Source organism: Diadema antillarum, unplaced genomic scaffold (genome assembly GCF_040938485.1).
Source record: "Diadema antillarum isolate AM-2024a unplaced genomic scaffold, OU_Dant_1.0 seq00001698_RagTag, whole genome shotgun sequence".
Classification (NCBI taxonomy): domain Eukaryota; kingdom Metazoa; phylum Echinodermata; class Echinoidea; order Diadematoida; family Diadematidae; genus Diadema; species Diadema antillarum.
In genome coordinates this window covers 381,132-402,214 of record NW_027272389.1, presented here as the reverse complement: position 1 = coordinate 402,214, position 21,083 = coordinate 381,132, and the positions used below count along the sequence as shown (strand labels likewise).

The 21,083-nt window shown below is 38.6% G+C and overlaps 1 protein-coding gene across 1 annotated transcript in view; it reads left to right on the top strand.

The window, feature by feature from the left end:
• LOC139711760 (cysteine dioxygenase type 1-like) overlaps nucleotides 1-20,800 on the top strand; it is a 28,171-nt gene extending 7,371 nt beyond the window's left edge. The window contains exons 2-5 of the mRNA XM_071623615.1: nucleotides 5,306-5,383; nucleotides 15,332-15,492; nucleotides 16,871-17,040; nucleotides 20,132-20,800. Of these exons, the coding sequence (XP_071479716.1) occupies nucleotides 5,306-5,383; nucleotides 15,332-15,492; nucleotides 16,871-17,040; nucleotides 20,132-20,179 (457 nt within the window). The 3' untranslated portion in view covers nucleotides 20,180-20,800. The remainder of the gene's footprint in view (nucleotides 1-5,305; nucleotides 5,384-15,331; nucleotides 15,493-16,870; nucleotides 17,041-20,131) is intronic.
• Nucleotides 20,801-21,083: the final 283 nt, after the last annotated feature.

Below are 21,083 nucleotides of genomic sequence, written 5' to 3'. Positions count from 1 at the left end.
TTTTATGTGTACATGTACATACGTACAGTACTCGTCCACGACGTATTTCCAAAGATACAAATGCTAAACACATCATACCATGCATCTTGTGCTCAGTCAAACTGAAATACACTTTGTGCTGAAGCTTGCGGTACACACACACACACTCACACTTGCATTACAAATCCACAAACATATCGCCTTATCAGCAATTTCCATCAAACAGCGATAGATCATGAAAAAGTGCATTCCTCCCAAGTTTCCTAACATTCAACTTTGTATCATAGGCAAAATACACTGTGAAAACCCCTTGAAAGCTTGAGGCTGGACCAACCCAGTGTCATGTGGTATGCATTGTAATGATTTCAACCACAGAACTGCCATGTTTCCTACCGCTGAACAAAATGAACTGCTGTCCTGCTGCATAATACCTGCATAATACATTTGAGATCATTGTGTGCATTGTAATAAATTCATCAGACCATACTCGGCATGCAGACAATGCTTGCTGCACTTGTACATTGTACTTTCTACACCAAGGGTGGCAGGATGCAAAACAAATTCCCAAGAAGCATGACCACGTCCTTCGTGGGAGCGGATGAGCACTCATGCAATATACAATGTAGAAGCACACATTTTTCATGATATATTGTTAGCTTCTCTGCTACTGCTACCACAAGAACTGGAGAGAAACATGAAAGCTGATCACAGTTGGCAATACTAGTAAACAATCACACTTGATCAGCATTACATGTACAGTATACATTACAATTCCGGTTGGGTAACCTCCTTTCAGATAGAAATACCAGACTCGATGTGCTGCTGAGCAATTTATTCACGCCCTGGTTTCATCCCACACAGATTTTTGTTTGTTTGTTTGTTTGTTTTTTTGTAAAGCCATTATACGTAATATTGTACCCATTCTCAGAACAGAAAAATCAACGAAGTACAACATCTTCAAACTTGTTCGGTTACTTTTATTGTAAATAACTGACACACACACACACACACACACACACACACACACACACACACACACAAACCCTATTCATGTTCCGGCTGGCCTGTGCTCTCGTCATTAGCTCCTGGTTGACAATTATATGCATCATATATGAAATACTTTTACTTTTTTCATGATGTCCTACATGCATCAAGTCATATTTATATTTGTATATGCAGAAAGGCCTCATCCCCAGCAGCCATTGTGCAGCCTTTATCTCATGACACAAATGTGCTTCTGAGACACAAAAAATTACACTTGTGAGTACTGTGGAGGAAGTTTGCACTTTCACATCTAGTTGCCCAAAAGTGGAATGACCTTCCAATTTGAATTCTGTATCTTAAAGGACAAGTTCACCTTCATAGACATGTGGGTTGAGTAAATGCAGCAATATTAGTAGAACACATCAGTGAGAGTTTGAGCAAAATCGGACAATCCGTTAAAAAGTTATGAATTTTTTAAGTTTCTGCTCAGTCACGGCTGGATGAAAAGACTACTATAGCTTGTGATGTCACATGAGTACAACGATATATATAAAGAATAAAGAAAATTCAACATATTTCCATTTTTCTCGCATAACAAAAGAACACTGGACTTCTCTCTTTCAGAAGGCAGGGGGAATAATATTACCCTTAACATACTACGTCTGTAGTAAGTCGAAGAAATGTGCACTTTATTCAAAAAGTAAAGTTTTGTGAAATTCTCTTTTTATTTTCCTTATATAGTTGTTTGTACGCATGTGACATCATACACTGTAGTAGTCTTCTCTTCCAGCAGTGACTGCGCAGATACTTAAAATATTCGTAACTTTTGAACGGATTGTCCAATTTTCCTCAAACTTTCACTGATGTGTTCTACTAATATATTGCTGCATTCTCTCCATCCTTATGTATATAAAGGTGGACTTGTCTATTAAATACCCCTCTTCTTTAACCTCACATGGTTACTTTGAGAAATCCAGATTTTATTCAGTCACTTTCATTACTACTGTGTTCACCTTCGGGGATGAGATTAGTGCCCAGGAAAACCCTCTCTCAAAATGCATTCAAATCTTTCGCGAACATGATTTCCATAACAAAGGTTGCTCCGAACGCCCAAGTGCTAACACAAAAGCCAGGGCTAGCCTTGCTTAGCCTGCTACGTGACCATTGTTGGCAATGTTTTGTCATGATGAATTCAAAGAAAAGAGTTCTTCCATGGCTTCTGACTTGGGATGGGAGAGTTGTATGATGCATTTTCAATAAGACTGATTATGTAACAAACCATTGCATCCATGACTCTCGATGAGCCGGTGACTGCAAGATCTTCATTGTTCCAGGTTTGATACTTGCCTTGATCACATGTGTTCACTGCTTCAGCTATTAGTGACTGTTTTAAATGTGAGGGCTGGCGCCTGTCAGAAACTTGGCAAAGAACTAAGCATAAATGTGAATGCATCACCGATATACATTATGTACTCGTGTAACACTTATTTATTACACATTATACTTGTCTCTTGGTAAGAAGAATCTTCTGGTTGCCTTGTAATAGATACTGGTATGTTCTGTTGCTACGCCCCAAACATGACATTTTTTTCTTTTGATGAGAAAAATCTTCAGGTTGCTTTCTGATAGTTACAAACTTGTTACATACTCGTGTTCTAGCACTCTATAGTACACGTCTCAGAGAGCTTACACCCCCCCCCCCCCCCCAAATTAAAAAAAATATGTATACATATATGGTGTATATATCAAAATAGCTTGTTGACATCATGTTTCCATGTACATGAATATTACCAGCAAACATTTGATAGTGATTATGAACAGGTGAAGACAATGAATGATTCGGTCAAATGTCACAGGGTTCAGTTAAGACATTATCCTTACTGTAGTGTACATAATTAAGCTAAAAGTACATAGATTGTCAAGTGACTTCAGAAGTTTTGCTGTTAAGTATCCAATGTGTTTGTGCACCCCCCCCCCCGAACAAAAAAAACCAACAACAACAACAACAACAGCAACAAACAAACAAACAATGTGGAAGAATTCTCAAGTTTTTCAATAAGCATGCCAACCAAGTAATTCCATTTTAGTAGATACTTCATATACTACATGCTGGAAATACTGTGTGACTTTTATATCAATACCTTTTTCTCTTCTGACCTTTTGTATTAAATTTAAATCAAGGGGGATTACTTATTCCAACTTGTGCAATTTTATGGATGTGTGAGAGTGAAATATTGGCAAATGTGTGGGTGTATTGTAGGACGGATTTGATGTCTGTATGAAATACCCTAAATATTTAGCATCCTTTGACAATGTTGAAATAGCACCATGTCTCTCATGATCGAGATCTGCTTGTGGAAAAGCCCTCAACCTGCTTTCTTGTTATGTATAATATCAAACTACGAACCCTTACCAGAGAGGTGGAAACTACAGTTGTGCAAATGGTAGATTCCATCTCTTTGTTGTCACAAATTTTGTGATAGGATCGTTATTATAAAAATATATTTTCTTTTGTAAAGATGTGTTTCATACAATGTTTATATTATTATACTTGTGCATGATGGCCCTATGGCTGATCTTTAGCAGAAATAGGAAAAATTGCTTCCATGTATTGTATCCATGAAATATTAGTATCATGCTGAAGTGACAATGTCACATTCAATGAGCAGGTTGGATTGCCTTCACTTTGTCCCAGCAATCCTGACAGCACTTTTATTTTGTTCAGTGTTCTTATCTGGTATCTTGTTTTACTGTTGTACTTAAGAATATACAGTCTATACCAGTGTATTTTCTTCCTTTTTATGGTTGTTGGTGGTGTGGAGATAGGGGGTGGGTGGGGCACTCCTATTTTTTAGATGAGAAATCAGCTAATTATGTTGAGAAGCACATGACATCTCATGTGATTTTACCAAATGCTCTTGCATGGAGGAAGTTTAACCTTCTTGATTGATATGCAAAGAAAGATCCATTACAGATTTATTTAAAAAGTTGTCAATGCAGTGAATTTGTCCTCTGGAGGAAAATGAAGAAAATCAATATTTCATGATCAGAGTCCACATCTGATTGCCAGATTCTGTTTTATTTTTGGATTTTTTTTCCATTCCTACAGATTCCCAAATGGCGTCCATATTTTGCCACTAGAATTGTTTGTATTATTGATTCACTGAGACAGCTGTGTATTTGTATATTTACAATGTACAATTGTATGTTGTGTAGATGCTGTCTAGACACAAGAGCAATGTAGACGTGCAACGTGGGCAGCCTGAGCTTTCTCATAGTACTGTTCTGTGTGGACATGTGCCTACGTCAGGGCAACATAGTTGAAAATCACCACCAGTCATAATCTTGCAAATATGATAAAAACGAAATGTCTGGAGTGAATTCGTTTTGATGACGATATTGGCACTTTAAACATTAGTCTGGTTTATACACATAAAATTGTTTTTTCTTCCGTAACAGTAGCCTACACTCAGAGATCTGCTTTGATGTTGAAGGGAAAGTCTGCTTTAAAGTGACTGTTACCAACACTAACTCTTGAATTCAAACAAGAGTGAAATCAGACTAGAGCACATGCTTATTTAAAATCAGACAAAAATACGAGAAAGTTATGCTTTCAATAAAGCAGCATGTTTGAATAAAAGATGCTGTATACGCAGAATATTTCACGAGGTTTTTATTTTCGCAAATTTCGCGAGTCAGCTGCTAATAAGTGCTATTCGCGAAATTAAAAACACACGAAAATATTGACTCAGATCCTGATATGAATGCGACGTATGCGTACACATTTCTCCGTTCAGTACAGGACTGCGGGATCGTGAATTTAACCACTCACAAATTCATTGGGAAGTCTTGATTCGCGAAAATTTAGACTCGCAAAATATATGGCGTATACAGTATGTTATTGGTCATTGTCACCTACACTGTTTAGTTAGGATAAGGCGTGGATGACATCAGCAGAAATTCTCTGAAACCTTCGCCAACCATTTTTGCTACAAAATCCTTATCTTGAACAATTAGTAGAAAGAAGAAATGCTGTTCTTTGGTTTAGAAATGATGCATTTAAAGGGGAGTTGTAACTAGTATACAAGTATCATCCAGTATCATTATCATCATCAACAGCAGCAGCAGCAGTAGCAGCAGCAACAACAACAACAACAACAACAACAACAACAACAACAACAACAGTAACAGCAACAACAACAACAACAGCAGCAGTAACGACAACAACAACAACAACTACAACAACAACAGCCCTGTTTATTTCTTTCCTGACATATTCCTCATTCACCCTTCTCTACCACATTTGAACTCTGGTTGTTTTGTCTCACCTCCCTGTTTGCAGGTATACAAGAAATCTGGTGGATGAAGGGAACGGCCGCTTCAACTTGATGGTGCTCTGCTGGGGAGAGAGCCAAGGGAGGTAGGGATCAAAGCCACCAGCCCGATTCATTTCGTGTTTTCATGATACAGTACAATGATTTTGGTCACAATTGCGTGAGGCAACAATATGAATTTTTATGCCTGTCGATTAGACGTTTTTACTGCATTTACCGATGATGAGTTGGATAGACTGTGATTTGGATGTGGTGGCATATCATGTAGGCCACACCTCAAATGTACTGTTTTACAGTGTGTTTCTGTTAAGAAAAGTGCAGCCTTATCGTCGGTGAAGACAATGTACTGTTGTCGGGGATGCCATCTAAAAAGTCAGTGTGGTATCTTGTAATTATTTCCCTGGTGTATCACTTAAGAGGAAAAGTGGGAGTATTTTCAATTGCTGTCATTTTCTATTTAGAGAGATAAAATGTGATTGGCTTATCTCCACACTTGAAATGTGAATTGAGTGTGGAGCATCATTGAGTATGACACGAAAGAATTTGATTTATTGAAATAATGATACGCCTGTCCATGATACTGATAGTGAATGCTGGGTTGGAGATATCAACAAAAACAATAACAGTGAAAAATATCTTTTCTGTTCAGCTGGTGTTTGTGTGCATACTTCTTTTGTGTACGACCTATTAATTAGGCATTAACCATGATTAAACAGAAGCAGAATTTGAAACAGAAGAAGAATTTGATTTATTGAAATAATGATACGCCTGTCCATGATACCGATAGAGAATGCTGGGTTGGAGATATCAACAAAAACAACAGTGAAAAATATGAATATCTTTCTTTTATGTTCTGCTGATGTTTGTGTGCATACTTCTTTTGTGTACGACCTATTAATTAGGCATTAACAGTGATTAAACAGAAGCACTCAAACTCTTGAGATATCACTTAAATGAAAAACAAAATGAGATAGATAGAAAGTCTCAACAAAGGTGAGCCCTGGAGATTATTTTTTGGTGAGATCAGCAAAATGGCACATCTAGTATTTTGTTTGTGCAACTGGAGTCTGTATGATCTCCTCGATATAGATAAGTGTAATGGTAATAGGCCAACTGTTGAGAATATTCAATCACAGCGGAATGCCCAGCAGGGGATGGCACAGCATTATTTAAAGAGGAGATCAAATAAAAGGATCGTGTTGCATCGCACTTGGCTGCAGAGAGTGAGTGGATGGGACTCTTCTGATACCGCTGCCTCGAGACAGGGCACGACAACTTTTTTTTAGGAAGATACACTAAAGAAAAAAAAAGCCAGTCCATGTTCAGGCTGGCTCTAATCAACTGAATAAAAGCTGACAAAGTTTTTTTTTTCCCTCTATTTTTTATGCCTCCGCCACGAAGTGGTGCCGGAGGCATTATGTTTTCGGGTTGTCCGTCCGTCCGTCCGTCCTTCCGTCCGTCCGTCCGTCCGTCCGTCCTTCCGTCCGTCCTTCCGTCCGTCCGTAATGAATTTTGTGGACAAGGTAACTATCAAAAGCTGTTGAGGTATCCTGATGAAACTTGGCATGTATGTCTATTAGGGGGTGAAGTTGTGCCTATCAACTTTTGGGTGCATGTGCTCAAGGTCAAAGGTCAAAAGGTCAAGGTCAAATACATAAAATTTCACTATTTCCACCATATCTATGCAATGCCAGAAGATATTTTCTTGAAACTTAGTGTATACATGTATTACCCAATTTAGATTCTCTGGTGAAAGTTTGGGTCATGAGGTCAAAGGTCAAAGGTCAAAAGGTCGAGTAAAAGTATTAAAACTTCTTTTTTTTCTCTGTAAATTGGAAAATTGTTCAAGGTATCTTCATGGAACATAGTATATATACATGTACTGACTGGCAGTGATTATCTAGAGAATGTAGGGTTCATGGGGTCAAAGGTCAGGGGTCAAAGGTCAAGTGCAACACTTCAAAATTTTACTATTTCCCTCATGTTCATGCAATGCCAGCAGGATTAGTATTTTTTTTTTTACACTTGGTGTATGCATGTGTAACCTAATAGAAATTCTCTGGAGAGTTTTTTTTTCTTTTTTTATTGCCTCAAAGGTCAAAAGGTCAAAGATCAAGTGAAAGTGCTGAACTAACTTTTTCCTCCATATCTCGGAAGTGGCTCAATTTATCGTGAAACCTACTGCATATCTATGCATGTTCTACCTGAAAGTGATTATCTTATGAATTTTAGGGTCTAAGGCCAGATGAACATGGTAACAATTTACTATTCAGTACAGAAATTGCACTTTTTCTCCATACCGGTACCATGAAAATTACTCAATGCATAAATGTATGAATGGGTCAAAGTCAAGTTAAAGTCCTTAAATCCCCAAATACATGCTCTCCTATTCATCCAATTAAACCAAGTTCAAGGAAGGTGAACATTTAACACATTTCTGACAAACTTGTCATTTCAATATTTTGCCAGTTTTGTGAAAATGTAATCACACATTGTCCACATGGACTATCTAGACCTATTAGGAGAATCATGCATTATGGCGGAGGCATACCAGTCGCCATAGCGACATTTCTAGTTTAGTTTGAAATGAAATAAGAAAGCACTGATATTTGTTACAAGTATTTCACATTTTCATGAAGTAGCTAAGTTTTATTGCTCCCCAACAACGTACAAAGAATGTGATGAGATGATCTGTGAAGTTGTCATCTTTCCCACAAGTTCCCCATTGACCAACAAATCAGCAAAAGAAATGATATGAAATGATGAATAGAATAGAGTGAAATTATATATCCTTTGCGTCCAATTATCATGAACTAGAGGAGTGTTAACAACTTGACAGTGATGACTTCTTTAAACGGAGGGGTTGTAGTTCCTGAATCATCTACCAAAGTGAATAGAGTTCCAGTGACATTTTATGTGCAAGCCAGTGGGAGAATCTGGAGGATGTGAATGTGGAAAGGCATTTCACTTCGTGATAGGGATGATGAGCATGGTCCCTATACGCACTAGTGGGGGAGGTCATCATTAAGTGGGGCAAAAAAATGTTGCCTCATTCAGAGATAGGATATGGAATGCCTACTTGAGCAGTGATTGTTTTCAAATCATGATACCAGATATCTCATGAACAAAGCCAGCCCTTTTTTTTTGTATTGTTTTGTTACCCCACTAACATGTTTGCACGCACATTAAATAATCATTAACTCTGAAAAGTGGACCTTTCCCGTGCCATGTCCTTCCTGCTGGCACATTGAGTAGCATCACAGAACTTTTCCATGAGTCTTCACACCTTTAAAGGGATAGTATAGTATGTGTGGAGATGAGGATTGGGCTTTTAACTTTTTGCGAGATACCAAGAAACCACTTAGGAAATAGTACAGAGCATACCATTCTAAGAGGAATGCAATGAAGATCAGTTTTGGAATGGCTGAGATATCCAAAAACAAAGTAAAACAAAGTGATTGTATTGAATAGTGCTCCCCACTATTTATTAGGATTGCTCTGTTTGGGATATGTCGGCCATTTCAAAATCAATTTTCATCAAATAAACGTTGAATCCCACCATAGTTGGGAATTACATGCTCTTTCATATCATATAAAAGAGGTTTTTAATTATCTCACAAAAAGAATGCTGAAAACCTGAAGTTAGTAAATGTAGTAGAAGCAGTAGATGACAGGTTCAAGTCCCACTGGTTCCTTTTTTGTGACATGTTTGTTAATTTACAGATCAGCAGTTGCGATCTTAACAAATTTAATTTGTAGAGGGAGACAAAGTGAAGAAACTCGCATCTGAACCTGAAGAAGGTTTTGAACAATCAAAATGATCCCTTTAAAGTTATAGTAATTAGGCTGTCCTCTCAGAGGTGTCGTTAGATTGGCATACTTCCTGTAACAAACATAAAGGTAGTGGTACATCTAATATTTGTTGTTGCTTTTTATTGGATTACCGGTCCCTCTGATATGTACCAGACAGAATGGTGTAAGAACTTCCTAAAAGATCTATTTCAGAGTACCGGTCAAACAGTGAGGACAGATACACCGTACATGTCCTTGAGTTCGTCCGTTTGGGTAGTTCAGAGTTGACACAGAGGAGACTGGCATGTCATAAGTCGGTCATGTGATCGATGTGGTGAGGTGAAGCGTGCAATTTACCTATTCTAAAAGACTTGCTGGATGTTGAATAATGTATAAGCCATGTGTTTAGCGAGTCTAAGGCTGCGTTCATGCGAAACTAGAATTGCGTTTCTAAACACGTTTAGTCGCTAAACGTGTTTAGTTGCGTTGCGTTCATGCGATTTTTCCATTTAAACGCGTTTCAAAACGCCGATCTGAAACGCGGAAAATAGGGCGTTTTGAATCATGATTCAGCCAGAATCACGATTGCAGAAACCGCATGAACGCAACCGTGATTTCAATCATGATTCTATGACGTCATTGTGCGTTGTGCGCATGCGTGTCTCGAGGGGTATCCCACAGCTTCTTGCTCTGTTCGCGTGCTTGTGTACGTCTTATGAATCGTGTGTTTCGGTACCATACTTGCACTTATTTGTTTACATCAACGCCATACACCGATTCTATGCTAGTATCTAACGTTAGCTGTTTAATATAATAATACATGTAATTACTCTCCAATTGAGTTGATAAAAGTAATGCCTGCAGCGCTGTGTCTACCTAGGGAAACGATTGGAGAGACGAAGAATTAGGATTATTCCCTTCTGTGGGCAGAGCCTGAATGCCACACCTTAGTATTGGAAAGTATTCACTGAAATTAAAACGTAAAGGCCTATAATAACTGACTGATCAGTTGGTCTGGCTCGAGTTGCAGAAACTGCGCAGTGCGCTGCGCAATGGCAAAGGATGAGCAGAGCCAGAATCAGCATTGCGAAGGCCCGCATGAACGCTCTTCCGCTGAGACCGTGATTTGAAACGCCGTTTTGAATCATGATTCATGTTTGTGATTCTGGCTACGAAATTCGCATGAACGCGGCCTAACTTTTCGCGAATCCCAGACTTCCGGACAATGCTAGGACTAGGAGTGGTTAGATTTGCAGTTGTGGAGTGAGTACGAAAGTGAGTGCTGAACAGAGAATTGTATTACAGTGTATGCATACACATCACACATATGTTGGAATAAGAGAATATTTTCACGTGTTTTGAATTCACGAACAGCATCTGACTCGTATAATTCACAAAAAATAAAAACCTCATGAAATATTTGGCATATATAGTGCATCATACTTTTGTTACCATCAGGCTAGAAATTACATGTATGTCATGGTAGTCTCTTCTGCCTTTCCAATGGTGCAAGTTGTTTGCTTACCCTGTCAGTGAGCTGATTATTCCCAGATAAAAGAGTAATTAATCTTTAACTCACAAGTGTGGTGCTTGGATTTCATTTTTGAGTCGTGACTGATAATTTGGTTTCTTACCCACACAGGGCATGAATGTCTTAATACCAAACAGTATCATCAGTTTGATACCCTGGTATTATTGTTCTGTAAGGAACAATGTCCATTGCTCTCCTCCAAAAGTTTATTCATAAGTGGGTCCCATCTCCTTCCCCTCCAAAAAGAGTAGGTAGATTAAAAAGAAATGACAAAGTGCAGTTGCAATGAGATAATAGCTGGCTATCAAGGTGTCTACGAAAGTTATTAAATGCATTTGTTTGTACATTTGTGGAGAAAAAAAAACATTTTTTTTTTTGAGAGAGAGAGAGGGAAAGAATGTTGACGAATGATACTAAGGCATTTTCTTAGACTTCTAGTGAAAGACTTAGTTATGAATAAGTGTAAGGAGAATCAACGTCACATGGACAAAAAAAAAAAAAAAAAGTTGCCCTACAAAGTGAGTTTCAGTGGATGCATTGCATAATTTCCTGAGTCCTAAAAATGATTGTGTCAACTCTTTCATCATCTGTCCATAATTTTTCTATTTGCAAGGATCAAACAAAGGTGCATGAACATATTAAATGTTAAAGGTCTTTTCATGCAGGTGGTTTCTCCAATATTTCATGTTTGCACACTATACTGGAATGCCAACACAAGTCTTGTGTTGGCATTCCAGTATACTCTATTTTTTGTAATTCTCCACCCCCCCCCCCCTCTACAACAGAAAACAAACCTTTTGCTGACAGCAATATTAGTAAAAAATAAAATATAACAAAACACCAATATGCCACATACCATGGGTATTGTTTGTGAATCTTTCCTATTAATATCATAGGTAAGCCAGCTGAAATATTTACAGAACACTCCGGCTGAATGAACATAGGGTATTGTCTTCTACAATTGTTTTGAAGATATTGATACTTATTTATCAACTGGTGTGCTTCTGATATGAAATTCACCTTACTTGAACAAAACAAGTCAACATAATCCATTAAATCATGACATTTACTATTGGAATTCTACTATTCCATCGTTTTGGTAAGATATCTTTAAAAAGCTTTTACGTGTATTTCCCTGCTCTAGTGACTCTGTCTGACTTGCTGACTTGGTTTTTTTTATATTTCCCTTACCCTATTAAAGGTACTACTGTTTACCTTTTGGAGCAGTGATTTGAAAAATGTTTGAGTTATCACATTTGATGCCTATGTATAGGTCAGTTGTGTCACAAAACATCCTACCATCTAAAAATTTTGCAATAAAGCCAAAAATAAACAGAGATATCTAATCACTGTTTTTCTCACTGAACCATAACTGTGGACGGTTTAGTCTAGAAACAATTTTATTGTATTAAACTATTGTTTACATTTTGTATATTTTACAATACTTAATATTGACTATACTGAGTAACTTTCTTACACGGGCTGTTTCTATCCCTAACTCACATTTCAGAACTGTTTTGAAGCACTAAAGCTGGGTTTTTATTTCATCTGCAAATGGTAAACAGTGCCTTTAATACTCGCTCCACCCTTCCCCATACCCCTCCTATTCCATATCCGGTCCTTGTTCTCTTTGCCCATCCCAACTCTTTGGGCTCTTGATAAAGTTTTGCCCTTTTGATAGAAGTTTGTTCTTTTATGTTGATTGTGGCGATATACTGTCAGTGAGGAGACCAAAGCCAATTTTCCACGGGTCCCTTGTGTTGGCATTGTCAAGCGACTGAAGTGGAACATACAAATTGTAGGTCTTTGCTCCTCTTTTGTCAAGCATTTCATGCGTATTGGAGATCCATGGTGAAAACGAGATCGTCAGCAATATCTCACAGCGAACATCTTTTAGTTTGCACTGAGTTATAGTGAATCCAATCAAACTAAACACGAGGGTGAAAGTTTTATCAAATTCAAATATGGCCATCATTACTTTACTAAATTCTCCCATTGATATTCACATGAAAACATAGAATTTTTTTTGTAGGTAATTAGCCATTTCTACCTTCCATCCTATAATGGCCATGAGTTCTGCGAAGTTATTACAAAGCAATACTGATTTGATGCAAAGGATAATACTCATATATTTGTGGGTTTTTATTACAGAAAGAGATTTAAGAATTAGGTACAGGTCAGTTGGAGACTTACATGTACGAGACATCATATATTATCATCTCTTGTATTATGTGATTGAGACCAAAATCACTGTTTAGCAAAAAAAAAAAAAAAAAAAAATTAGTTGTTGAATTGTCATAACTTTGGTGTTATTTTTAGGTGATACGCTATCAGCGTATCACCTATTGTGATTGTCAAAATCTCTCTTTATTTCTTTTTATTCTTCTTTCTTTCTGGACAATTTTGTGTCATCAATATCTCAAGAATGACATTACGGAATAACATGACATTTTCAGGGAACATGTCTCATGACAAAATCTAGCCACAATAAGGTTTTCATGACAGTAACATATCTATGACGTCATCTAGGCGCCATTTTGTGATTTTCGGACCATGTTACATGATCGATCATAACTTCATATCTAAAGGTCATGTCTGTATCATTTTCGGCGGACATTAAGTTCAGGTCACGCTCTATCATACATTTTAATGCTAATTACCTAAGACATTATTACGCGCGCGTACGCGCGCGTCAAACTTTTAAAAGGCTCAAAACAACTTACCAATGGGAAATCTCGAAGTTTCAGACAATTTTAAGCGTTTCGCGCGTTCGCGTCCGTCCGCACATTTTCGCGCGTAGTGCGCGTAAGCAAACTGAAAATGCACATTTTTTGACAGATTTGGATTCCTGATACATTAAGTAACAATATCCATTGATTTCCGATCAATTTTGACCTATAACAAAGGAATGCGTTGGCGTCAAAGTTGAAATTTCGTGTTCGCGTCTATGTGGAAATATAGCGAAAAACATGTCTTTGTTTATTTCGCCATAGCTCTTTAAAACGTCAGGTGACCCTATGTTTTTATTGCATATTACAAAAGCATATGAATTGAAAATAACGTTCCAAGTATCAATATTTCCCTAAATACATTATGACGTCATCATATCATCATCTGAAATCAAAAAAGTGGAATTAATTTTTTTGAGGTACTGTTTCTGACATTCATTTGCTCGTATCTCTGTTGTTTAAGCTCAATATTATCCCAAATTCAGATATGTTGTACTTTGAACATTTGCCTTTCAAGTCCAAGTCATGGTTTTGAAATTTGATGACGTCATCATACCTTAAATTGTGATTAAAGGTAAAGATGCAAAATCGGACAAGTTTACGTGTTATGTCTATGGGAGGTGATTTTTTTTAAAACCATGCATTGACTTGACAACGTTTAAGCACCTTTATCTCAGCTGATTTTGCTTCATTTCCTCTGAAACTTAAGTATGTTGTAGCTGAGACAATAAGCTTCAGTAATCATGCATTTTATTTTTTGAAATCTCATCATCAGGTTGACAATTTTGCAGTTTAAAACTGAAAATGAGAATGGAATGTGGACAAAACGATTCCCGATTCAGCTTTCACATACATAAGTTTACGTTCCTCATATTTTCTCGCCGAGACGTATGGCCGAGTGGTTAAAGGCGACGTCTCAGAGACGTGATGTTGCGGGTTCGAACCCCACAAGATCACGAAACAAAATATTTAGCTATTTCACTTTTTTTCTTCAATTTTGTATTACATATTCGTCCATGTAGAAATCACATTCGTATATAAACGCACCTATACACACACACAGACACACAGACACACACCATATCCCTCTTTTTCGTGTTGGAGACCACATTGCTTCGACTGCTGCAAAATTTTGCAGGCTCACTTTGTCTAACTGATCATAGTATGTAATGACGACGACGGAGGTGTTGTACTTTGAACATTTGTCTTTCAAGACCATGTCATTGTTTTGTACTTTGATGACGTCATCACACTGAGAATTGTGATTAAAGGCAAGGTATCAAAACCAGTCGATTATAGGCTTTATGTCTACGGCGCGTATTTTTCCCAAGTTGCCAGAAATGGCATAGCGACATCAGTCGTTACAAGGCCGCATTTCCGTCTAGCAATGCAATACATGTTCACGCGGCCACGATTGTTGATTGGGCAGTGACTTTTTCCCCCTGTAATATCCATACATTTCTTTTTTGCCTTACCATTTCCGGGGATGTCCCGTGGCCGAGTGGTTAGAGAAACGGTTTTGCATGCACGCTCAATATAACTTCAAGGTGCCTATATCACATTCTTTTCTTTGTCGATCACAGATGACCGACACCTGATGACCCCAAGCGTATCACCTAACTCGTCAGCGTGACGAGTTTCATATCTCGTTTTCTGTTTGGATTTTCCAATTTCAAGAAGTGACTGCGGATGTCTAAGTTATTTCATTTGTAGACAGAACATGTCCTTGTGTGTGTGTGTGTGTGTGTGTGTTTGTGTGTATTTGTACATATGGGGGGGGGTAAAGTGTATGAGCTTTGCATGTATTCAGGATTTATTTTTGGGGTTGGGTTATTTGTTTTGCTCTTTTTTTCCCCTCTCTCTACATGTGTACACCTACCTGGGATCTCCCACTGTGTGTGTGTGTTTGTGTGTGTGTGTGTGTGTGTGTGAGGTTGACAGCACCGATGTAACTTTGTGTCTCTCCGTCCATCCTTCCGCAGCTCCATCCACAGTCACTCCGACTCTCACTGCTTCATGAAGATCCTGGATGGCACCTTGAGGGAGTCCATGTATGCCTGGCCTGACAAGACCAAGAAGAAGGTCGCCATGACCAAGCTGGCCACCAACGACTACGACAGAGACCAAGTGGCTTACATCAATGGTAGGTAGACTCGCTGTAAAACCAGGAATTTTCATGGGAATGAAATTTTGTGAGGAGTGAAGAAACCTCCCTGAACTTTGCGAGGAGCCAAGATTTGTGAAAGTAAAATGCATTATATTAAGATAATCTCTTTGGATGAAAAAGTTACTGATTTTCAGCCTTTGAGATGCAGTGCATTTGCATCAAGGGGAGCAATATTTCCTTGTGCTGTTCATTTCAGGAATTCACAAAATAACTGCTGTGAAGTTTTTAGGTTTTATATGTATTAGTATAAGGTGCATCAGAGACATTAAAAAGAGTAGAAACTTTTGTGATGATAGTTATATTGATATTTAAATTCTAATGATGATAACACTTATCAGTTGTTACTGCTTCTGCTGCTGATCATATAAGAGTTTTGTATTAGACACAGGTTGTTATGTGCTATGTTCATAAGTCTCCTCATATATAATATTCTATATCATGGAAAGGAAAATTTGAAATTCATTGTTTGTTAGCAGGAGAATAAAGTACAGTAAGAAGAGCACTGTACAAACATATGATTTTTTGTTTGTGTTTTTGTAATTAGATTTTTTTTTTTCATAATGGTGTGCAGCATATTGTTTCACTTAACAATTTATTCAAACTCGCAGTTATGTACACGATAAAATACCTCTGAGGGTATAAAGTCAATTTAAGTCTAGTCACATATATGTATATATATGTAATTAGAATTCAGATATTGACATGCTGGCAATATAGTATGGTATTGACATCCCTGTTCCACCTTTCGAGTCATTCTCTTTATTCACTAACTCAACAGTACTCATCTGTGCTGGTTTGCTTGCAAGTGACTGTAGAATCTTGAAGCGATCCACTGACGCACTTCCAGTTGGATGGAGTTCAATATTCTTGTTTGCACGCACTTGAAATGGCAGACTCATTGTGAAGAAACCATCAACCTCTTATTGAATTTGATGTTATTAGATTATCCACAGTGAGCGCCTGATACGACTTCATTAGGAAATGTAATTAAGTGTATTTAGAGTTTACACAGGGCTGGGGGTGGGATGATTAATTTTGGGCCCGTTAAGTTCATATATTTCAGGTCTTGCTTTGTTTGGACTACAACAGGAAACTTAATTTTGTCATGCGTGCAATAGGCATCGTCGATTGTGGTCAATTAGGCAGGATTGTTTGCACTGCCAATCAGCCCTTATCCCCAGGAAGACAGCTTGTTTTTGACTGAATGATTTCAACAAAACTCGTCATGAGGAACAGTGCCCAAAGTGTCTGACCCTTAACTGAGCCTCATACCTCTCTCTCTCTCTCTTTCTTTCTTTCTTTTTGTCACTTTACTTTGTGTATCTCCATCTCTCCCCGTGCCCCCCCCCCTCAGATTCCAAGGGCCTCCATCGCGTGGAGAACCCGAGCCACAGCGACTTTGCCTGCAGCCTCCACCTCTACTCGCCGCCCTTCGAGACGTGCAAGTGCTTCGACGAGAAGACAAGCCGGACTTCCGTCAGCCGCTGCACCTTCTGGTCCAAGTTTGGCCAGAGGACGCCCTTCGTAAGTGCCCCTGTGGCCTCAAAGAGCCATGCATGGCTGTAGAGCTGTGAATATTAAAGGAAACCCAAACCCAAAGAGAAATGTGGATTGAGTGAAAGCAGCAACATTAGTAGAACATATGTGACCCGCTACAACAAAAGGATCCTAAAGTCGCTGACGGGCGAGCCAATCATAGCCCAGAAAAATGCTATTTTCAGGCCTTTCCTTTGATCACTTAGCTTCGAAATTTCGGCAGATGATAGAAGATACATTAGACTACAAAATTATGTTAAAACAGAAATCCAAACGCTTTGACAGATTTTGGTGATCTGACTTCAAACTTGATTTTCTCGGCTCACCTGTCAGTTACTTTAGGATCCTTTTGTTGTAGCAGGTCACATATCATTGAAAGTTTGAGGAAAATCGGACAATCGATGTGAAAGTAATGAATTTTTAAAGTTTTGGTGTTGGAACCGTTGGATGAAGAGATTACCTGAGGTTATGGCGTCATGTTTGGACAACAATTTAAAGAAAATATGAAGGGAATTCCACAAAAATTAATTTTTCATGAAAATTACACATTCCATCAACTTGATACTTACATACTGTATATTAAGGGTAGCAATTATTCCCCCTGCTTTCTGAAAGCAGTTGGTCAAGTGCTCTTTCATTATGCTAGAAAAGTGAATTTTTGTGGAAATTTTCTGCTTTTGCTCAATCCACATTGTGATTTGGGTTTGGGTTTCCTTTAACTCAATCCAGCTCTGCACCTGCCTACGATGTGAGATATGTATGATATATAAGAGCTCAACATTAGAGTTGGCCTGGTGGTCCGGGCAACTCAAAATTGATCTTGGACCACCAAATATCCAAAAGGGATATCTTTTGGAGGCTCAAATTACATTCAAATGAAATTATATATTTTATTTTGGGCCCCTGCATTTTTTTTTTCCCCAAAAAGGCCAAAATATAGAGATTTTAGTGACCCATACGTGCCACCAGAGAAAAATGTTACTGTCGAGCCCCGATATATGAAGAGTTTGTTCGCAAAAACCGATAAGTCCATATTTGCTAAATGGAGATATTTGCGATTAAAGGTCAAGAAAAATAAAGAGAATAATAAGAAAAATTTTGCTTCTTTTGACCATAACTTTAAAAATGTACCTTTATATGTAGTGACCAATATATCATTTAAATGGTATTATTTTGTACTTTATGACAGAGGCCGTACTTAAAAATCTTCAAAAATGGACTTATCGGTTTTTGCGAACAAACTCTTCATATTTAATATGCATGTGTGTGCATGAACCAGAGGCGTCCAGACTGTGATCAGGAGTCAAATTGCTCTTTATGGTCTATATTTATTTCAATACATCCATCTTTCAAAAACCCAAAGCGAACAATCACGTAAGATATTTTCCAAAGTTGGCTACTATTTTCAAGGGGGGGGGGGGGGGGGAACATGCAGACAAAGCTGCTGGAATGGACCAGGTAACTCTCATGGAGGCTTAGGAGGCCTAATCTAATTAGTGTCCATGTCAGAGACTTTCTTCTTCAAGTCCAAGAGTGGTACAACTGGGTACAACCAAATAGTATTACATTTACATAGGTATAAAAGTATTTTGTGACAGTGGTAGTGGTGGTCCAGTTGAAAGCTGAGGGGGTAACATAATGATAAAATTGGTGCATAGTTATTCACAGGGTCAATTGGTATTCTTAGGGTTAGGGTCACTATCGCATCAATACATGTGTATTTCACTCAGTATCTATCAGTAGAATGGGCACATATGATTGTGTGAAAATGCCTTTGATGGATAAAAACTGTAACATATATGTTGATTGTTATGAAAGGGACCCTCAAAAGTTCGTGGCAATTTATGTCACGACGTTCCATGAAAGCATGACATTCCATTAAAGCATGATTTAAAGGGAGGTTGTATCAAGGTGGAATCATTCTCAAGGTTCAGGGGAGCATAAAGCTTACCAAGGCTCTTGCTTGGCTGGGAGATTCCATGCTCATTGTCTTGTCCTCACATATACACGCCTACGTACAGAAAAAACAAAAACAATACCCCACCCAGCTACCACGAACGTTACAGTTAACATCATCAAACAATTTTTTTTGGTATGTTTGTACTTGTATTTTGGTATTTTGGTATTATTCTGGTATAGATATTAATTTTTCCGGTAAACTGTGCGCTTAGAAACATCGGTATTAAGCGCCTTATAAATGTATTGTATTATTATTATTATTATTATTATGGATGCGCAGTGGGTTGTGTGCAATATTTCAGCTGTGGAAATCAATGTTGTGCCCAGCTCACTGTCCCTGTCACATATTCTCCCCAGAGGGAATGTTCATCTGGCTCCTCAGTGTCATTTGAAGGCCATTCAGCAAATAGAAGCTGGTATGGTAATTTGATGAATCAGCCCTGTACATCCTGTTTCGCATGTTCTAGTGCGCGATGATGTCGGTGCATGTCCGTTATTTGCTGGGAGGGGATGTACCACTTGTGCTGTTTGCAATGATTATCTCACTGTGGGCAGACGCCTGGTAAACATTTTACCAATCCCAATTTTAACCTTCCCCAGGGACCACCACATCAGTCACTCCGTAAAGTACATATGAGCAGGCTTCATATGGCAGTGATAGTGCATATGGACAGGATATTTGTGGGATGAGGAAGAAATTTTGTTGGTGTCCGTTTCTTTAATAAATTGTTGTAAGTTCACTAAATATGAGGACGAAATGAAGTGTGTGATTGACAGGGTAGATGAACATTTGTGTCAGTGAAATTTACCTGGGCCCTGTTTTATGAAGAGTTAAAATTGATTATAAAGTTGATTTCAACTGTAAGTCTATGGCAGCCTGTGTGGTAAGGAAATTTAAAACCGATTTCATCTTTTGATAAAACGGGACCCAGATGTTTCCCTCTCAATGGTGAGCAAATCTAATATCAGTTTGCAATACGAATGCCAAGACTGTTATTGTAAATGCGAGGCCATCACAGATTATTATGGAAACTGAAACTCTATTCTGCATTTAAGAGGCAATAGCATGTTCCTCACGTCTCTCTCCCATGTACGTTTTTGTTTCTTTGCATGACTACAGACCGTCAATGGAAGTTCAAGTTCATGCATTGAGCCGGAAAACAACTAATAGGCCACTTGATCACGCCCCAGCGATTATGCCTTTCTGCGGCTGCAGCGGCCTGTGCCCTATGTGGAGAGATTCAATACGTCGGCACAGGTGGAATTTAGCAAGATTTGACACGAAATCAGGTGACCCCAGGCAAGAGGTGCCAACAATGGATGACACAATCAGACGTCATTGCAACTCGTCGGACGAGAGAGAGGCAAAAGTGCCAAATCTGTAGGAAAGAGGAAAGATATTTCTTCAAAGGTCATGCCTGTTTTATTTTACAAAAAAAAAAGTTGTATATTCAAACTGCCATCATGCGTGGAAGTTGTCACTCATAATTCCACTCTTAATAGTTCCATAATTTCATCTTTGTGTGTAATCTGCTCCTCATGCTTCACTTCGTAAGGGGAAACTTCCAACTGTAAGCGGTTACGGTGCGACCCAAAATTTGGCGCAACGCCTTCATGTGCAAGCTGCTCAATGTGAGGAGACGTTCTTCTTGTGTGTGAGACCCCATCATGGCAGTCCATATGACCCGTGTTGAGGTGCAGGAAGGAACCCAGCTCCAGTATCAAAACCTCCCAGCATCCTCTACGAGAGTCCAGTGCAAAACACAACAACAACAACAACAACAACAACAACAACAACAACGACGACAACGACGACAACGACGACAACGACGACAACGACAACAACGACGACAACGACAACAACGACAACAACGACAACAACGACAACAACGGCAACAACGGCAACAACGGCAACAACGGCAACAACGGCAACAACGGCAACAACAACTACAACAACAACAACAACAACTACAACTACAACAACAACAACAAGCCAAGCAAACCAACCACATGTCATTTGCAGGCCTCATTATGCAAGTCCGAGTCCTGCCTTAGGAAAGCTTCCAAGGTCA